Source organism: Lutra lutra, chromosome 2 (assembly GCF_902655055.1).
Source record: "Lutra lutra chromosome 2, mLutLut1.2, whole genome shotgun sequence".
Lineage (NCBI taxonomy): Eukaryota > Metazoa > Chordata > Mammalia > Carnivora > Mustelidae > Lutra > Lutra lutra.
Genome location: NC_062279.1, coordinates 22,930,085 through 22,944,274, shown reverse-complemented (window position 1 = coordinate 22,944,274; position 14,190 = coordinate 22,930,085). Strand labels below are relative to the sequence as shown.

Here is a 14,190-nt window from a genome sequence, read left to right as displayed (position 1 = left end):
CATTCTGTTCTTCAGCCAAATGATTTTTTTAAAAATATTTACTAAAATATAAATTCTTTAAAGAAAGCTTGATTCTCAGGGTGCCTGGGTGGCTCAGTGGGTTAAGCCTCTGCCTTCTGCTCAGGTCATAATCTCAGGGACCTGGGATCGAGCCCCGAATCAGGCCCTCTGCTCAGCAGGGAGCCTGCTTCCTCCTCTCTCTCTGCCTGCCTCTCTGCCTACTTGTGATCTCTGTCACATAAATAAATAAAATCTTAAAAAAAAAGAAAAAGAAAGCTTGATTCTCCAAGTGACCTGTTTTTTTAATATTAATTACACACTTTTATTCTTCTGTCTCTAGGTTCATAACGTATATTTTTAAAAATAGGAGTCATTTCGGGACGCCTGGGTGGCTCAGTTGGTTAAGCAGCTGCCTTTGGCTCAGGTCATGATCCCAGCGTCCTGGGATCGAGTCCCACATCGGGCTCCTTGCTCGTCAGGGAACCTGCTTCTCCCTCTGCCTGCCATTCTGTCTGCCTGTGCTCGCTCTCTCCCTCTCTCTCTCTGACAAATAAATAAATAAAATTAAAAAAAATAGGAGTCATTTCATATTTAAAATTGCACATGATCAAAATTGTATAAAAGTTTACTGTATATAGCAGATTGACTAAAAATTGAAGAACAAAATTATTTTTACAATTATAAACTTGGTATATTTCTTCACAGCATTTATTGCTTTAGTGATTTCTCAAAATATCCAAAGTAATAAATATCATCACTATGGTTATCTTGATTCTCTGGGTAAAAGATAGGATGTTTGGTCATCTATTTTTGTGTTTATAATATTATAAAATCTCTTCTCCTCAACCTCCTATATCAAAAAGTCACTGGATTTTGTGTTCCAGTTTGTGTGTTAGTGTGGCAAGAAAATAAATCAATTCGTTATATAAATTTTTCAAAATAGTATGAAAAGTCTACCGGACATTAACAAATTTGTAGCTATTGAACTTTAAAGTCACTGGAATGTGATCTTTGACGTTTTCTCCTATGTATAACTTATATAAATTTTATATGTAACTCATAAATGTTGAAACAGAATAGATTTTATTCTTCAGTTTTGACTAATGCAATACTTGTAATTAAACTTTTTACCAATAGGTGGTGCTAGAAAGTTTAATATTTATTTCCATAGTTCAACTTACTGGAAAAAAATGTTAATTTTTTAAGTATTATAAAACAATATTGATATATAATTAACCACCACTTGTTTTTGTTACAGCTCCATTTAAGACAGTACGACTGGTTGGCGGTAGAGGTCCTCATGAGGGCAGAGTGGAGATTTTCCACAATGGCCAGTGGGGCACAGTGTGTGACGACCACTGGGAACTGAGAGGTGGACAGGTCATCTGTAGGAGTTTGGGATACCAAGGCGTTCAAACTGTGCATAAAGGAGCTCACTTTGGACAAGGTAATTAAAAAGATAAACACACACACATATTTAAATGAAATGTAGGCATTCTCTAGTACATGGAATAAAGTAGCAGCAGGAACGTACAAAATAGGAAGAAAAATCCTACATAGGAGTTTTTTGAATAGCTTTTCCTAGAAGGCAGAAATGAAAAGAAAGATATTTTAAAAATGACATATGCTATCAGACAATCTTTAATGTTTAAATTTTATTTAGACTCATCTGGTTAGGTGGAGAACACTAACATGAGGAAAACAGAAAGACTGGTAAAGTAGAACAGGAGAAATAGTGACAAGTGAACTACAGACAATCCTGGGAAGCTCACTTGATGCGTCTGGGTTTTGTGGGCATCTGAGCAATCCCATGTGCTCACTCATGTGTTCTCTCTTCTGTGTGACTGGAGAGGAGGGCATCAGCTTGTGCTTTTACCTCCCGGTTGTATCTCACAGAAATGAGAGCTATCCTTGGTGCCTGGTGGAGCACCTGTGTTCTGAAAGGACCGTGAGGAACCATGAAAGAGAAGGAAGCAATTACATGGGTTCTGCATACCTACTACTTATGATTTCTCCAAATCCTTTAAGACATGGTGAGAAATAAGGGAAAAGGAAAGTTACTTTCCCCTCTATCTGAGGTTGATAAAACATCGAATAATTCTTTTGTTGCGTGCATTTGTGTATTTTTACCTGGATGGCTCAGTAACTTATAAATGTATTAGAGAGCTGGGAAGAAAATTTGCAGAGGACAAAAGATTTGAATGTATACTTGTGACATTTTTAATGTCTCATTTTTTTTTCTGAACAGGTACCTTACAATATAGGCTTTATACATAATTAAACATACAAGTGTTTCAATCCTAAATGACAATGAGATTAGAAAAAAGTAACGGTATAAATTAGACTTTTAAAGTCAGTATTTTTTACTTATTTGTTCCACTGTCCAAATCTGATAAATAATTGGCTTCTCTGAAGTTGATGTTGACCAAAAAAAAACAAAAACAAAAACAAAAAAAAGGTCTGTTGATTTCATAAGTGTTGTTTTAGACAGATATGGGCAAGAAGAAATTGTGTGCAAAATTAGAGAGATTAGATTATCTGGTGTTGCTGCTATTTTGTCTATAGTGATAAAATAGGGCAATGTATCAAATCATATAAAAAAACTGCAACAGTATAAGACAGATTTCTTAAATCCGTAAAAGATATTAAGTAATGTTATGCTATGACTATGGGTCAGCATTGTGCTAAACAGGTGAATAGTACTAATGAGAGTTGACAGTTATATCTTTGTTCCTTTACCTAAATGAACTCACTGTATCAGATTTAAAAGGTAAATTAAAGCAAAGATCCAGGTTCCAAAGTCTTTGGAAGTCAGAAATATCATTTAGCCTCCTATGAAGAAGTGAGATAAGACAAAAAAGAGTGGCGATGGTGAGAATTTCAGCCCCGGCCCAGTTTTTTATTTGTCCCTTATAGGTTTGAATAGAAGAAACAAAGGAAATAGAAAAGATCTGTAATTTGCTACAACTAAATAGATGTTTGGAATTTCCATATGTTCCATCTCTACTACATTTTCAGAATTTTCTCCCCAGGTTGTTTTTTTCCCCAGGAAAGTACGGGACTAAAATCATTCTTGCACCTGTAAAAAGCAAAAGGTTTTAAAGTCAATAAGCCTGACTTTTTTTTTTTTCCTCCAGAGAAGAAGAAAACAAAATTTAAAAATCCCCAACGGGACTAAAATCATTCTTGCACCTGTAAAAAGCAAAAGGTTTTAAAGTCAATAAGCCTGACATTTTTTTTTTTCCTCCAGAGAAGAAGAAAACAAAATTTAAAAATCCTCAACTCTTGGTCACTAGAGATCAAATCAATCAGTCAATAATTTAGCAAAACCAAGCTGCCAATCTGAGTTTCCAGTGTTGTATGGGGACAGAATTTATTTCTATGGGAACTAAGATCCACAGCATAAAAGGCCATTTATTTCAAATACTTAATCATCTAAAACATTTCAAATGACTATTAGCATCTATGAAGTGAAGAGCCATGTTGCAAATAGATGACATACAATTTTCATTGATGGTGACTTACTCTCCTGGTAGATGGCTAAAATTCTTCAGTTTTAGGAATAACAACATGTGAATGAGTTATTAGGATGTGCCTATGTTGACAAAGTGAAATATAGTTTGCCATTTGTTCAGATAATCAGCATGAGCTAAATAGCTCAACCCAAAAAGAGAAAACTATCCTAAAAAAAAACTTTCATCAAGATGACTAGTTTCATAGCTTACTTTATCCAAAGAGTTGACATTTAATTTTGTGTCTTTACAAAACAAGCTCCATATTGCTCTTTATTAATCTCTTATATCTTGAAGTAAACCATTCCTCTATTACAAAGGAAAAACCAAAATCAGAGCAATAGGGTAGCATATGTACCTTAATTAAGGGAAAACTAATAAGGGTTGGCAAAATATGATCTATGGAAGAATGGCAAACAAGATGTTCCCCAGTTTCATTTCTTCACTGAATGTGAAGCTTAGTGCCTTAGATTTCAAAGCTGTTTCCTTTTCATTGTTGTTACTGTTGTTTCAAATTTTTATTTAAGTTCTAGTTAGTTAACGTATAGTGTGATATGGTTTGAGGAGTAGGATTTAGTGACTCATCACTTACATGTAACACTCCAGTGCTCATCCCAAAAAGTGCCCTCCTTAATGCCCATACCCATCTAGCCCATCGCCCACACGCCTCCCTCCAAACAACCCTCAGTTTTTTCTCTATAGTTAAGAGTCTCTTATGGCTTGCCTCCCTCTCTTTTTTTCCCCCTTTCCTATGTTCTTCTATTTGGTTTCTTATATTCTACCTATCAATGAAATCATATGGTATTTGTCTTTCTCTGGCTGACTTATTTTACTCAGCATAATACTCTCTAGTCCATCCACGTCATTGCAAATGGCAAAATTTCATTCCTTCTGATGGTTGAGTAATATTCCACTGTGTATATATATATATATATACCACATCTTCTTTATCCATTCATCAGTCGTCGGACATTTGGGCTCTTTCCATAATTTGGCTATTGTTGATGATGCTGCTGTAAACATTGGGGGTACACAAAGCTGTTTTCCCTTGAGTTCCAAACGTAGGTGGTACACAAAATTGGGGATGATTGGCTTACGCTTGCATTAGCATTAAGGCCTCATCTCATAAGTAAAATATCCTTTTCCCCACAGGCTTCATTCATTTCTGTTTTTATCTCTAGGGATTTCAGTTCTCAAGTACTGATAAGAAGAGTTGGAAATAAGTATTCTGAACTATTGGAAGAAAATGTTTTCCATTTAAATAATTAATGAAACAATAGAGTTTCATCTTACGTGAAATTATTTATTTGGCTGTGTGAGGACAGTTCTCTCAAGTTTTCTTCAGATAACTGACTGCTTCTCTAAGATGAGGGGCCATTTTTAGTGAGGCTGGGTATTTGTGGTAGTTGGTGATTCTATACATTATACTAGAGTTTTATTATAATGAAATAACCAGGTATGTCTGAATTTGGTTTTTCCTTTCACATTTTTAAGTGCCTACTGGAATGAATTGGAAAGCCTAAGAATTTTGTAACTAAGGAGATATGAGACGAAACCTTAGCTCTGCTATTTATGTCTCAGAGATTCCATTTGGTTCCAAAAAAATAAGAATAATAACACCCACGTAAGATTTACTCTGAATCTTAAATGAGTTGGCATATAGAAAGCGCCCGCACAAAGCCTGACTCATAGCATTGCTCGATACGGGGCACAGATCACTGCTGGCAACAGCTCCTGCTGTATAATTCCAAGGGTATTTGCCATCCTCTTTGAAAGGTCAAACAGTCAGACTAGTGTTAGGTTGTCAATGACATCAGTGATGTTCCAAGGGTCACAGAGGTGAATGTGATTTTCTACTCTATAGAAGTGTAACGGAAGAAGGGTCCCATACGGGGACTCCCAACAGTGTCCTCACTCTACTCAAGACAGACCTGCTCTGATGTCAACTCTGTGTAGAGTTCCACCCCAAAACAATTAAAGAATGATGATGAGAATTTTAAAATAATAAATAAAGCAAGATGAGCTGGGAGACATAATAGAACTGAGGCTATTTGTTCACAAGTAAAAGAACCTGAGAAATAAATTTCATGATCTGCTTCATTGTATGTTGTATTTTTCAGAAACAGGCATCTATTGCAAGCTGGTTTGGGATTAGTCACGGCAAACAACCTTTTTATGTGAACCTGTTCCAACTCCTCCTTGTTTTTTCACTCTCCCACCTTAATTTATAGTTTCACTCAGGAGGAAAAGAAAAGATAATTCTGAACGCAGGATGGCGACCAGAAAGGAAACGTAGAAATATGAATGGAGGGGTAGGGGAAAGGATGAAGGAGTTGCATTCAGGTTTTAATTATTTGTCGTTCTCTTGGGAAAGTAAGAAGAATCGGTTTGACACTGTATTATACATTATTACTGAAACTGAAACAAGAGGAAAAAAGTTTAAATTTATACCCTTTGTGTTATTCCCCCCTTAAAGAAAAAAACACAATTTTCTGAACATAGTTTTCTCCCTCCCTCCCCACCCCCTTACTCTTTTTCTTTCTGGTTTTAAAATAGCAAACCTGACTTACCAAAGATAATCCTTGTTACCTTTAAGAACAATTACTTTGCAGCTGCAAGCAAAATGATTTATAGGAATAAAGCTTAGAGCCCACTCCTATAAATAGGTTCTTTCCTTTGGATGCACCTTTTGCATACAGTGGAATGTAATCTTTCTTTTTCCTGAGTAGACAAAAAAGGTTAAAATTAAGGAAGCACAGACAGGTTGCTGGTGCTTGTCAGGGCATGGGGTGGGGCAGGGTAGGGAGAGTGAGTCGTTTCTCTCCCCAAGCAGGCTTTCTAGTCTCTGGACCCCGTGACCCGTGGGTAACAAACTTGTGTGAACTCTATCGGACCCCAGTGGTCCTCCAGCTGAGTCTGAGCCTGCACACTGAGGCAGGAAGTTGGAGCTGGACCCGGAGCAATGAGCTCATCTTCTGAGTTTACAGGAGGTTGTCCTGCAGCTCCAAACTTGAAAGCAGAAACAAAAGAAAATTCTAGGGCACCTGGGTGGCTCAGTGGGTTAAAGCCTCTGCCTTCGGATCAGGTCATGATCCCAGGGTCCTGGGATCAAGCCTGGCATCGGGCTCTCTGCTCCGCGGGGAGCCTGCTTCCCTTCCTCTCTCTCTGCCTGCCTCTCTGGCTACTTGTGATCTCTGTCAAATAAATAAATAAAATCTTAAAAAAAAAAAAAAAGAAAATTTTAAGCACAAGCATCACCTTCTATTGGTACCCCTTTCATAATCAGTTTTCTAAAGTGAAAGTTTTAAAAATACAAGAATAAACTGAAGGAGATCAAAAATATAACTGTCCCTCCAAACTTATCCTCCAGAGAATGGGAGTAAAAATGATGTCAGATATAAAATATATGAATGGGTCAGAACTCAAAATTCTTACAGACTGCTCCCTGTACACTGGAAGATTTAAAAGTAGATGTTCAGGCGTCAGGTGTTAAGGAAGCTGGTTTGGAGTCCATAGAGTTTTTAACTTTTTTGTGAATTTTATGTTAAAAAGTTTTATGTTTAAAAACTCTATGGACCTGTTTTGTTACTTATGGTAACAAAAACAATACTAAGTATGTAATAGTATTGTTAATCAAGTGCATACTATATGATCTCATTTGGTGCTCACAGTGCCTGTGAAGTTAGACATGGTAGCCCCAATTTACACAGAGAAATTTCTGTAAGTAAACTTGACACAGCTGTCCCAAGACCCGCCCAAATTTATATAACTATCATGGTGGTTGTGGGGGGAGGGGTCAAGAGGCTCATCTTAACCTATGTCTTTCCATTCAACAGAATGTCCTTCTAAGTTCTTTATCCTTAAGAATTTGATTTCTACAGAGCTTGCTTCTTTAAAATCTTAGAATTATAGAATTTTAAAGGTAAATGAAATCTCATAGCTGTTTCAACCCCATCTCCTCATTCTGTCTCATTGCTAAAACAGGGAAAATCAATGTCTTCCTCAGAACTGCTACACTAGAACATAGAACTACAGTTTACCCATCCTCGATTCTGATTCCCACTCTGTTTCTACCTTTGGTTTTAAAAAACTCACAAAAAAACAACAGCTTTTTTTCTCTCAAAGAGGAAGCTGATGACAAAGCACTTCCCAACTAGAAATCTTAAAAGTAACACAGATTCAAATCACCAAGCCATGACTAGATTTAATTAAAATTCATTCAGACTTCTAACCAACAGTGGTTTCTGCCTCTTCATGTTATCTACTCAGCAGCTAATCTCAAATCTCATCACTGTACCATCTTTCTGGCTAATGTATAAAATATGATGATTTTTTTTTTTTTTTCAGAAAAGTGGTGAGTTATTCAAGATCAGATTAAAAAATCTCAAATCCTTGAAATAGATACCAGTATCTTTTTTTTTTTAAGAGATTAAGAGGAAATTGTATCACAGGTCAAGCATATTCTCAGACATCACAAACCAGCCTCATGAAATTCCAGGAGTCGTGGACAACACATTGATAGCTGTGTGCTTTTGGAAATACAAAATCAGTCAATGTGCCCTCCCTCCTGCCCCCAAATTGTAAAGAGAATTGTAGATGTGTACATGGTCAGGTACATAAACAGATGGATGATACATAGATAGGATTAGAAAATTGAAAAAAAAAAATCTAAACTGTACACGTCAATTTTGCATAGTTTCCCACAAACTGGAAAGATAGTTCAGAGGCAAATAACATGAAAGCAGCAATACCTATAATCCTTGAGAGATCATTATTATGTAAAGAAATAAAAACAAACTTGTTTTTTAATCTTTGAGGTTTACATGAAGGTAAAATTTTATGAATACTAGGCTACCTTTGAATTAATTTTTAATGCAGAAAACAATCTGGAATGAGATGGAAAATGCATGTTAAATAAATTTTTCCCTTAGGCTCAATAGTCCTGAATGTATTACTGTAAAAATAAAAACAAATCTTGGAAAATTATTTTTATAACTCTGTTCGGGCTTCTATGCAGTCAGTGAATAGCACCAAGTTTTAAAATGTCATCATGTTCTGTTTCTTGGTTCTATTCTCTGTTATTTGGAGAAAAGCACACATTTTTTTTCTGAGTCTCAGTTTAACTATTTACCTGTGACGTGGAGATAATTGCCATTATTTCACAGGGTCGTTAGAAGATATAAATTTTAAAGATCATATGTGAAAAGGCCTAGGGTGTTCCCTGGGAATCTTTTGCACACAGCTGAAGACCAGACTTGGAGAATCGCACAGCGTATTGATCTTATCCATGTGTTTTTTGGTGGAAAAGGCACTGGGGTTCTAGATCCAAGTAGCAATTCTGCTGCTAAGTACCTCTGTGACCTCAGTTGCTGTCTCTACCTCCAACAGCTTTCACAGTTCAAGGACGAATAGATTTTGATTTTGATTTTGTTCACCCAAAACAGATTGGGTGAATGATTGAATCTAAGAACGAAGATTGCGTGAATCCTTGATGAAAGGCACTGGCTCAGGGCAGACGTGGGGTGGGGCTGGTGGCTCCATCCTGTATTAGCTGCATGACCCTGGGTGGATTACTTATCCCCCCTGATATTCCCTTTCCTCAACAGTAAAATGGCACTTTGAAAGCACTTAAGTTTTGAAGGTCATTTGAGGATTCGATGAGAGAACAGATCAAAAGTTACTTTGAATGTTTTCAGCCTCATCATTAATTCTTCAAAGAGTGGGCTTAAATGCTCATTATTATGACGACAGGTTTGGTATTCTAACATTCAGAAATTCCTTTACCGCTGTTTCTAAAAATTTATGTTCACCCGTCAGTACATTGATCAACTAAATAATATCTGTCTTCTGCTGCCCCTATGGGGATGCCCCGGCTGATGCTACGGCCACTGGGAGGATTCTCGTTCTTAATTCTCTTTTCCTGAGTTGTAAGACTTCTGCGCTGCTGAGATCTAAATATCACGACTTGATCTACAAAATGAATGAAAGCATCACTGTGTCCTGCCAGAGAGCCTGACTGTTCTTGTCCCCCGTTATGACCGAGCCCCGCTTTGACCAAAAGTTTTACTTATGTTTATTTGTACAATTTATAAATGTCTGTACATCTAATAAGTACAGTTTATAGATGTCCCACTGTTTGTACTCTCCTCTACATTCACATGGGAGGAGTGTCACCATTTGTGCAATTATTATTATTATTTGGCTATAATTTGAGTCACTGTTTGGGACTCCCAAAAAGTTTATATAGACTTTATATATTTAAAAAGAAGCACACACACAAATATACTCAACACATACAGACACACAAACACAAAAGAGACTGGGTTATACCTACTAAAAGCAACTTGGGAACAAAAGCAGCATTCCTGGTAAGGTTTCTGATTTTGAGATTATATTTCCCGGATCTTTTCCTTTTTATCTGCCTTAAAATTTCAAGCCAGAAAGGGCTCACTCCGTTATAAACATTTCAAAAAATACTTGCACTCTCCAGGTTACTACTTTTATAATTAATAAGCCGTGGAAAACCTTTCTTTTCTAATAGAAACATTGTTTGGACACGAGTGATTTAATTACTATTATATGAAATGAACAATACAAAGTTCCTAATTACTTTGGTAGCATAAACCTCAATATAATTTTGTCCCATGTTTGGATCTTTCTAGTAAAGGAACAAATTACTAAAGATTAAGTGAATGCACAATTTATTTTAGAGGTGGAAATACAAATTTCCTATCTAATTCTAAGAGTAAATAAATACTTGAGACTTCAGAGGAAATCTCTCCACAGGCATCCTGTTAAATGTCCTTCTGGTTTACAGATTTTTTTTCTTTAATCCAACTTCCACATTTCTGTCAGACATACATTTCTAAAATTTAGCTCTGATGACATCATTTCTTTTGGTGACTTATTATAAAATTTTGGATATTGTAAAGCATGGCCCTGGCTTTCTATCCAGCCTTCCCAATGAGTCCTTGTCCCTCATGAATGTACTTTGTGTTTTAGATGCCAGGATACCATTGACTCTTGTAATACATCAAGCCTTTTCAGGCTGCCCCCACTATATGGAATAACTTCTTTTTTATACATGGAAAAGCTCTGTCCATTTTTTAAGATTAGGCCAAATGTTATCCACACAGTGGTTATAAAAATATTTGTAATTTTTTCACATCTGCACATACTACTGTATAATTATGCACACTGTCAGCCACGTACATAAATTCTTGCTTTCTGAATCCACAGAATACTTGAATAATCAGCAAGAGGGATGTCATTATGTGTGCCATTATACATGCCTCTTTGAAAAAAAAGTCTTCATCTAGCACTGTGTCATAGCTACACAAGGTCTGTTTCTGAGCTGAAGTTATTTCTAAGTAGGTTTTCTACAGCTCTGTGACCAAAAGAGAACCTTTCAACATCATATTGATCCAGATTGAAGAAATGTATTATTGACTATGCTGAAAGGATTAAGATATTTATTTACCATCCACCAGTCTTGCTAAGGGGTTTCTTGAAGTTTAGCTGCTAAATCATGTTTCTTGATGGCATGAAATATTCTCGAAAACTCATCAGGAAGTTTGCATGATATATATTTAACAAAACCCAATGCAATCTTTCATTTAGAGGTTTTTCAAAGGTTCCATTTCTAACTGTCTTAAGTGTAAAAGAAAGGGGAACTATTAAATATGATACATGCAGAAAATCATTAGAGAATACCAGAAAAATATTTCCGAACATTATTTTTAAAGTGAACTTTTTTTGGCATGCTTGGATGCCTTTCAAAATGCCCTTGTTTTTGTATTCATTGATAAAATAATGTCCTTATCTTCAGAGTGGCAGTTAAGTTTGAATATTTAGTTAGCTCGGTATCTCCCTGGTAGCCTGGGCTGACGGCCATTTTCCCTTCTAACGTGTCGGTGGAAGAGTTCAAGATAAAGAGAGCATTAGCTCTGCCATTTTGTTTTTGTCTACCTTTGCCTGCAATTAATAATCTATGGTCTTCTTTCAGGATAGTTTGTAAGTCCTTTGCTCATTTTATTAGTCTTAGTTTAAATAAAAATAGATAATATATTTGGTAAACCATGCATGTAAATGGCAAAACCCTGGAAGCCAAGAAAAGAACTCCAGTATATGGTAACATTTCAGAGAATGCCTCATACAGATGCTCTCAGACCATCAGGTCACGACATATGCCTATGATCAGTAAAGCTTATTTCCTTTCTTATTTCTAAAACCAAAACCAGTCTGTTCAAACCATTCAGTGTTTTATTTATGATTTCACTGAGCTGTGTATGTACCTTTGTTACAGTTCTTACTACTTTGTACTTAGTTTACTCACTGACAGAACATATAAGTTTTCAGGGGCAGGAGATTAATTTTTGAATCCTAAGAGAAAGCACAGAACTTGTATATAGATGATATTTGACCCTTTGTTGTTAAATTAGTGTATAAAATAATGTTTTTTCCCACTTAGATAGAAACCCGAAAACCATACTTACTAACGCATTTGTATCTGACTTCTGCAGGTACTGGTCCAATTTGGCTGAATGAAGTATTTTGTTTTGGGAGAGAATCATCTATCGAAGACTGTAAAATTAGCCAATGGGGGGTGAGAGGCTGTTCACACGCTGAAGATGCTGGAGTCACTTGCATTTTATAATGTATCGTACTTTCTTTCACCTTCGTGGAATCATTGTGGCAAAAATACTTTTATTATTCTGCTCCATTAATATCAGTTCAGTAAATATTTAAGAGATTAGGAATTTTGTCTAAAGAAAAGGAATATTTTAAAATCACTGGATAAACATATTGGACACCTTCATGCTTGCTATAGATCTGCATTTGAACCATTTCAACTTCTTTAGGTTTCTAAATGGAATTTCTAATATAATGACATATATTGAATGGAATGTACTGAAGTTTAAGGCTTCTCGATCACAAATGCCAATGATAATGGAAACACCTTCCAGCCATTGACTTTAACTGATCTCTTCATAGGATGACAATTTTTGTCATTTTTGTCTTCTTTGTAATCTATTTAATTGAGTTTAATTTAATCAGTTTCTTAATAATGAGAAGATTAGAAGAGTTCTTTTGTGCCACGTTCGTGAAATCTCTAACCATACACATTTTTTGAGGAAACGTTTTATCTGGCCATTAAGATTTCTGCATGTGCAGTAACTTGGCTGTTAGGTAGCATTGTTCATGATATATTCTGGGCATGATGAAAAACTTAGCAGAATTCAAATGGTCAATAATAACATGATGATTAAGAAAACCAACATGATTATTTTACATGATCATGTATTGACAGTTTTTGTTTGTTTTTACTGACCCATGTGTTAGAAAAAGGGCTTCTGAGAAAAGGCACAGGCTCCCCATCACTATATGTGTCTCGATAATTGGTGGATCAAAAATGTCAGTTCAACACGGAGCTCAATTTGATGTGCATTTTAAATTAAGTTGAATAGTTGTTATCATTCCAGAATGCTGTGTTTAAAATGTAAATACACTTTCCAATCTAAATGGCTCCACTTTAAATAACAGCATGCAAATGTCTTGAGCACAGACCGTAGTTTCAACTACCCTTCTTTGAAGCCTTTCATGGAGTCCATTAACAATTGCAAGCAGAAAGAGAGAGAGAGAAAGAGAGACAGAGAGAGATATCTGTAGCTCTCAAAGATCAGTGACCCTACGCCTGCCAAAACAGTACCTTACCAATGGTCAGCCCATCACCAGGGTACATCTTAGAATGTGGAAGGTCACCTGGAACCCAGTGCCTGTCCCCAGCTGTCTAGGTATACAGGAAGAAAGACCAGGGATTGCTCTTGAAGCCCAATCGAGTATATTCTAGCCCAGAGAAGAATATAATTTTTAAGTTTCCTAAGTGCCACCCCAAGGGACATGTGATGAGAAAGTAGTACTAGTCTGGAATGGCTCCACTCTTCTCTCTTGAAGGGTGATAAGCAAAACCATGGGCTGATGCATTCTTTCCACTCCTGAAGTCTCACTTCACAAATAGTAGCCAGAGTAGATTCCCTGCTTCTCGCTTGCAAAGGCAAAAATTCTCATGGAACTAGAAGTACTGGAAATGGCCTGCTGAAAATGCCTTTTTATCATGTTACATTCTTCTACTTGTTAAACACGAGTTATTTTCTCCAATGTAATTTTGTGGCTAAGAGAATGGGCTCTCAACCTAGACAAACTGTCTCCAAACTCTGGCCCTACATTCCGCGGGTTATTAAGTCCTTGGGCTCAACTGCATTTTCTAGGTGTTTCCTTCAGACAGCAAACAAGATAGTATTAAAAGGAATCCTTTGCAGGGACCCCTGGGTGGCTCAGTCGGTTAAGCATGTGCTTTTAGCTCAGGTCATGATCGCAGGGTCCTGGCATGGAGTCCTGCATTGGGCTTCTTGCTCAGTAGGGAGCCTGCTTCTCCCTTTGCCTGCTATCCCCCTGCTTGTGTTTGCACTCTCTCTCTCTCTCTCTCTCAATCTCTCTCTCTCTCTGCCAAATAAATAAAATCTTAAAAATAAATAAATAAATAAAAAGAATCCTTTACATAGCAGCCTACATGAGATGTCTGGGATCAGTGCTTACGAGTGCCACATGCTATGTTGATGTAGGGTATATGGATACTGATTTTCCACCTATATATAGACATTTGTGTCCTTAAAACCAA

General features: G+C 36.5%; 1 protein-coding gene across 4 annotated transcripts in view; it reads left to right on the top strand.

Moving 5' to 3' along the window:
- Positions 1–13,937, top strand: part of MSR1 (macrophage scavenger receptor 1) — a 264,617-nt gene extending 250,680 nt beyond the window's left edge. For all 4 annotated transcript variants that reach the window (XM_047716032.1, XM_047716024.1, XM_047716039.1 and 1 more), the window contains 2 exons: positions 1,259–1,447; positions 12,035–13,937. In XM_047716032.1, coding sequence (XP_047571988.1) covers positions 1,259–1,447; positions 12,035–12,168 — 323 coding nt within the window. In that variant the 3' untranslated portion in view covers positions 12,169–13,937. The remainder of the gene's footprint in view (positions 1–1,258; positions 1,448–12,034) is intronic.
- Positions 13,938–14,190: the final 253 nt, after the last annotated feature.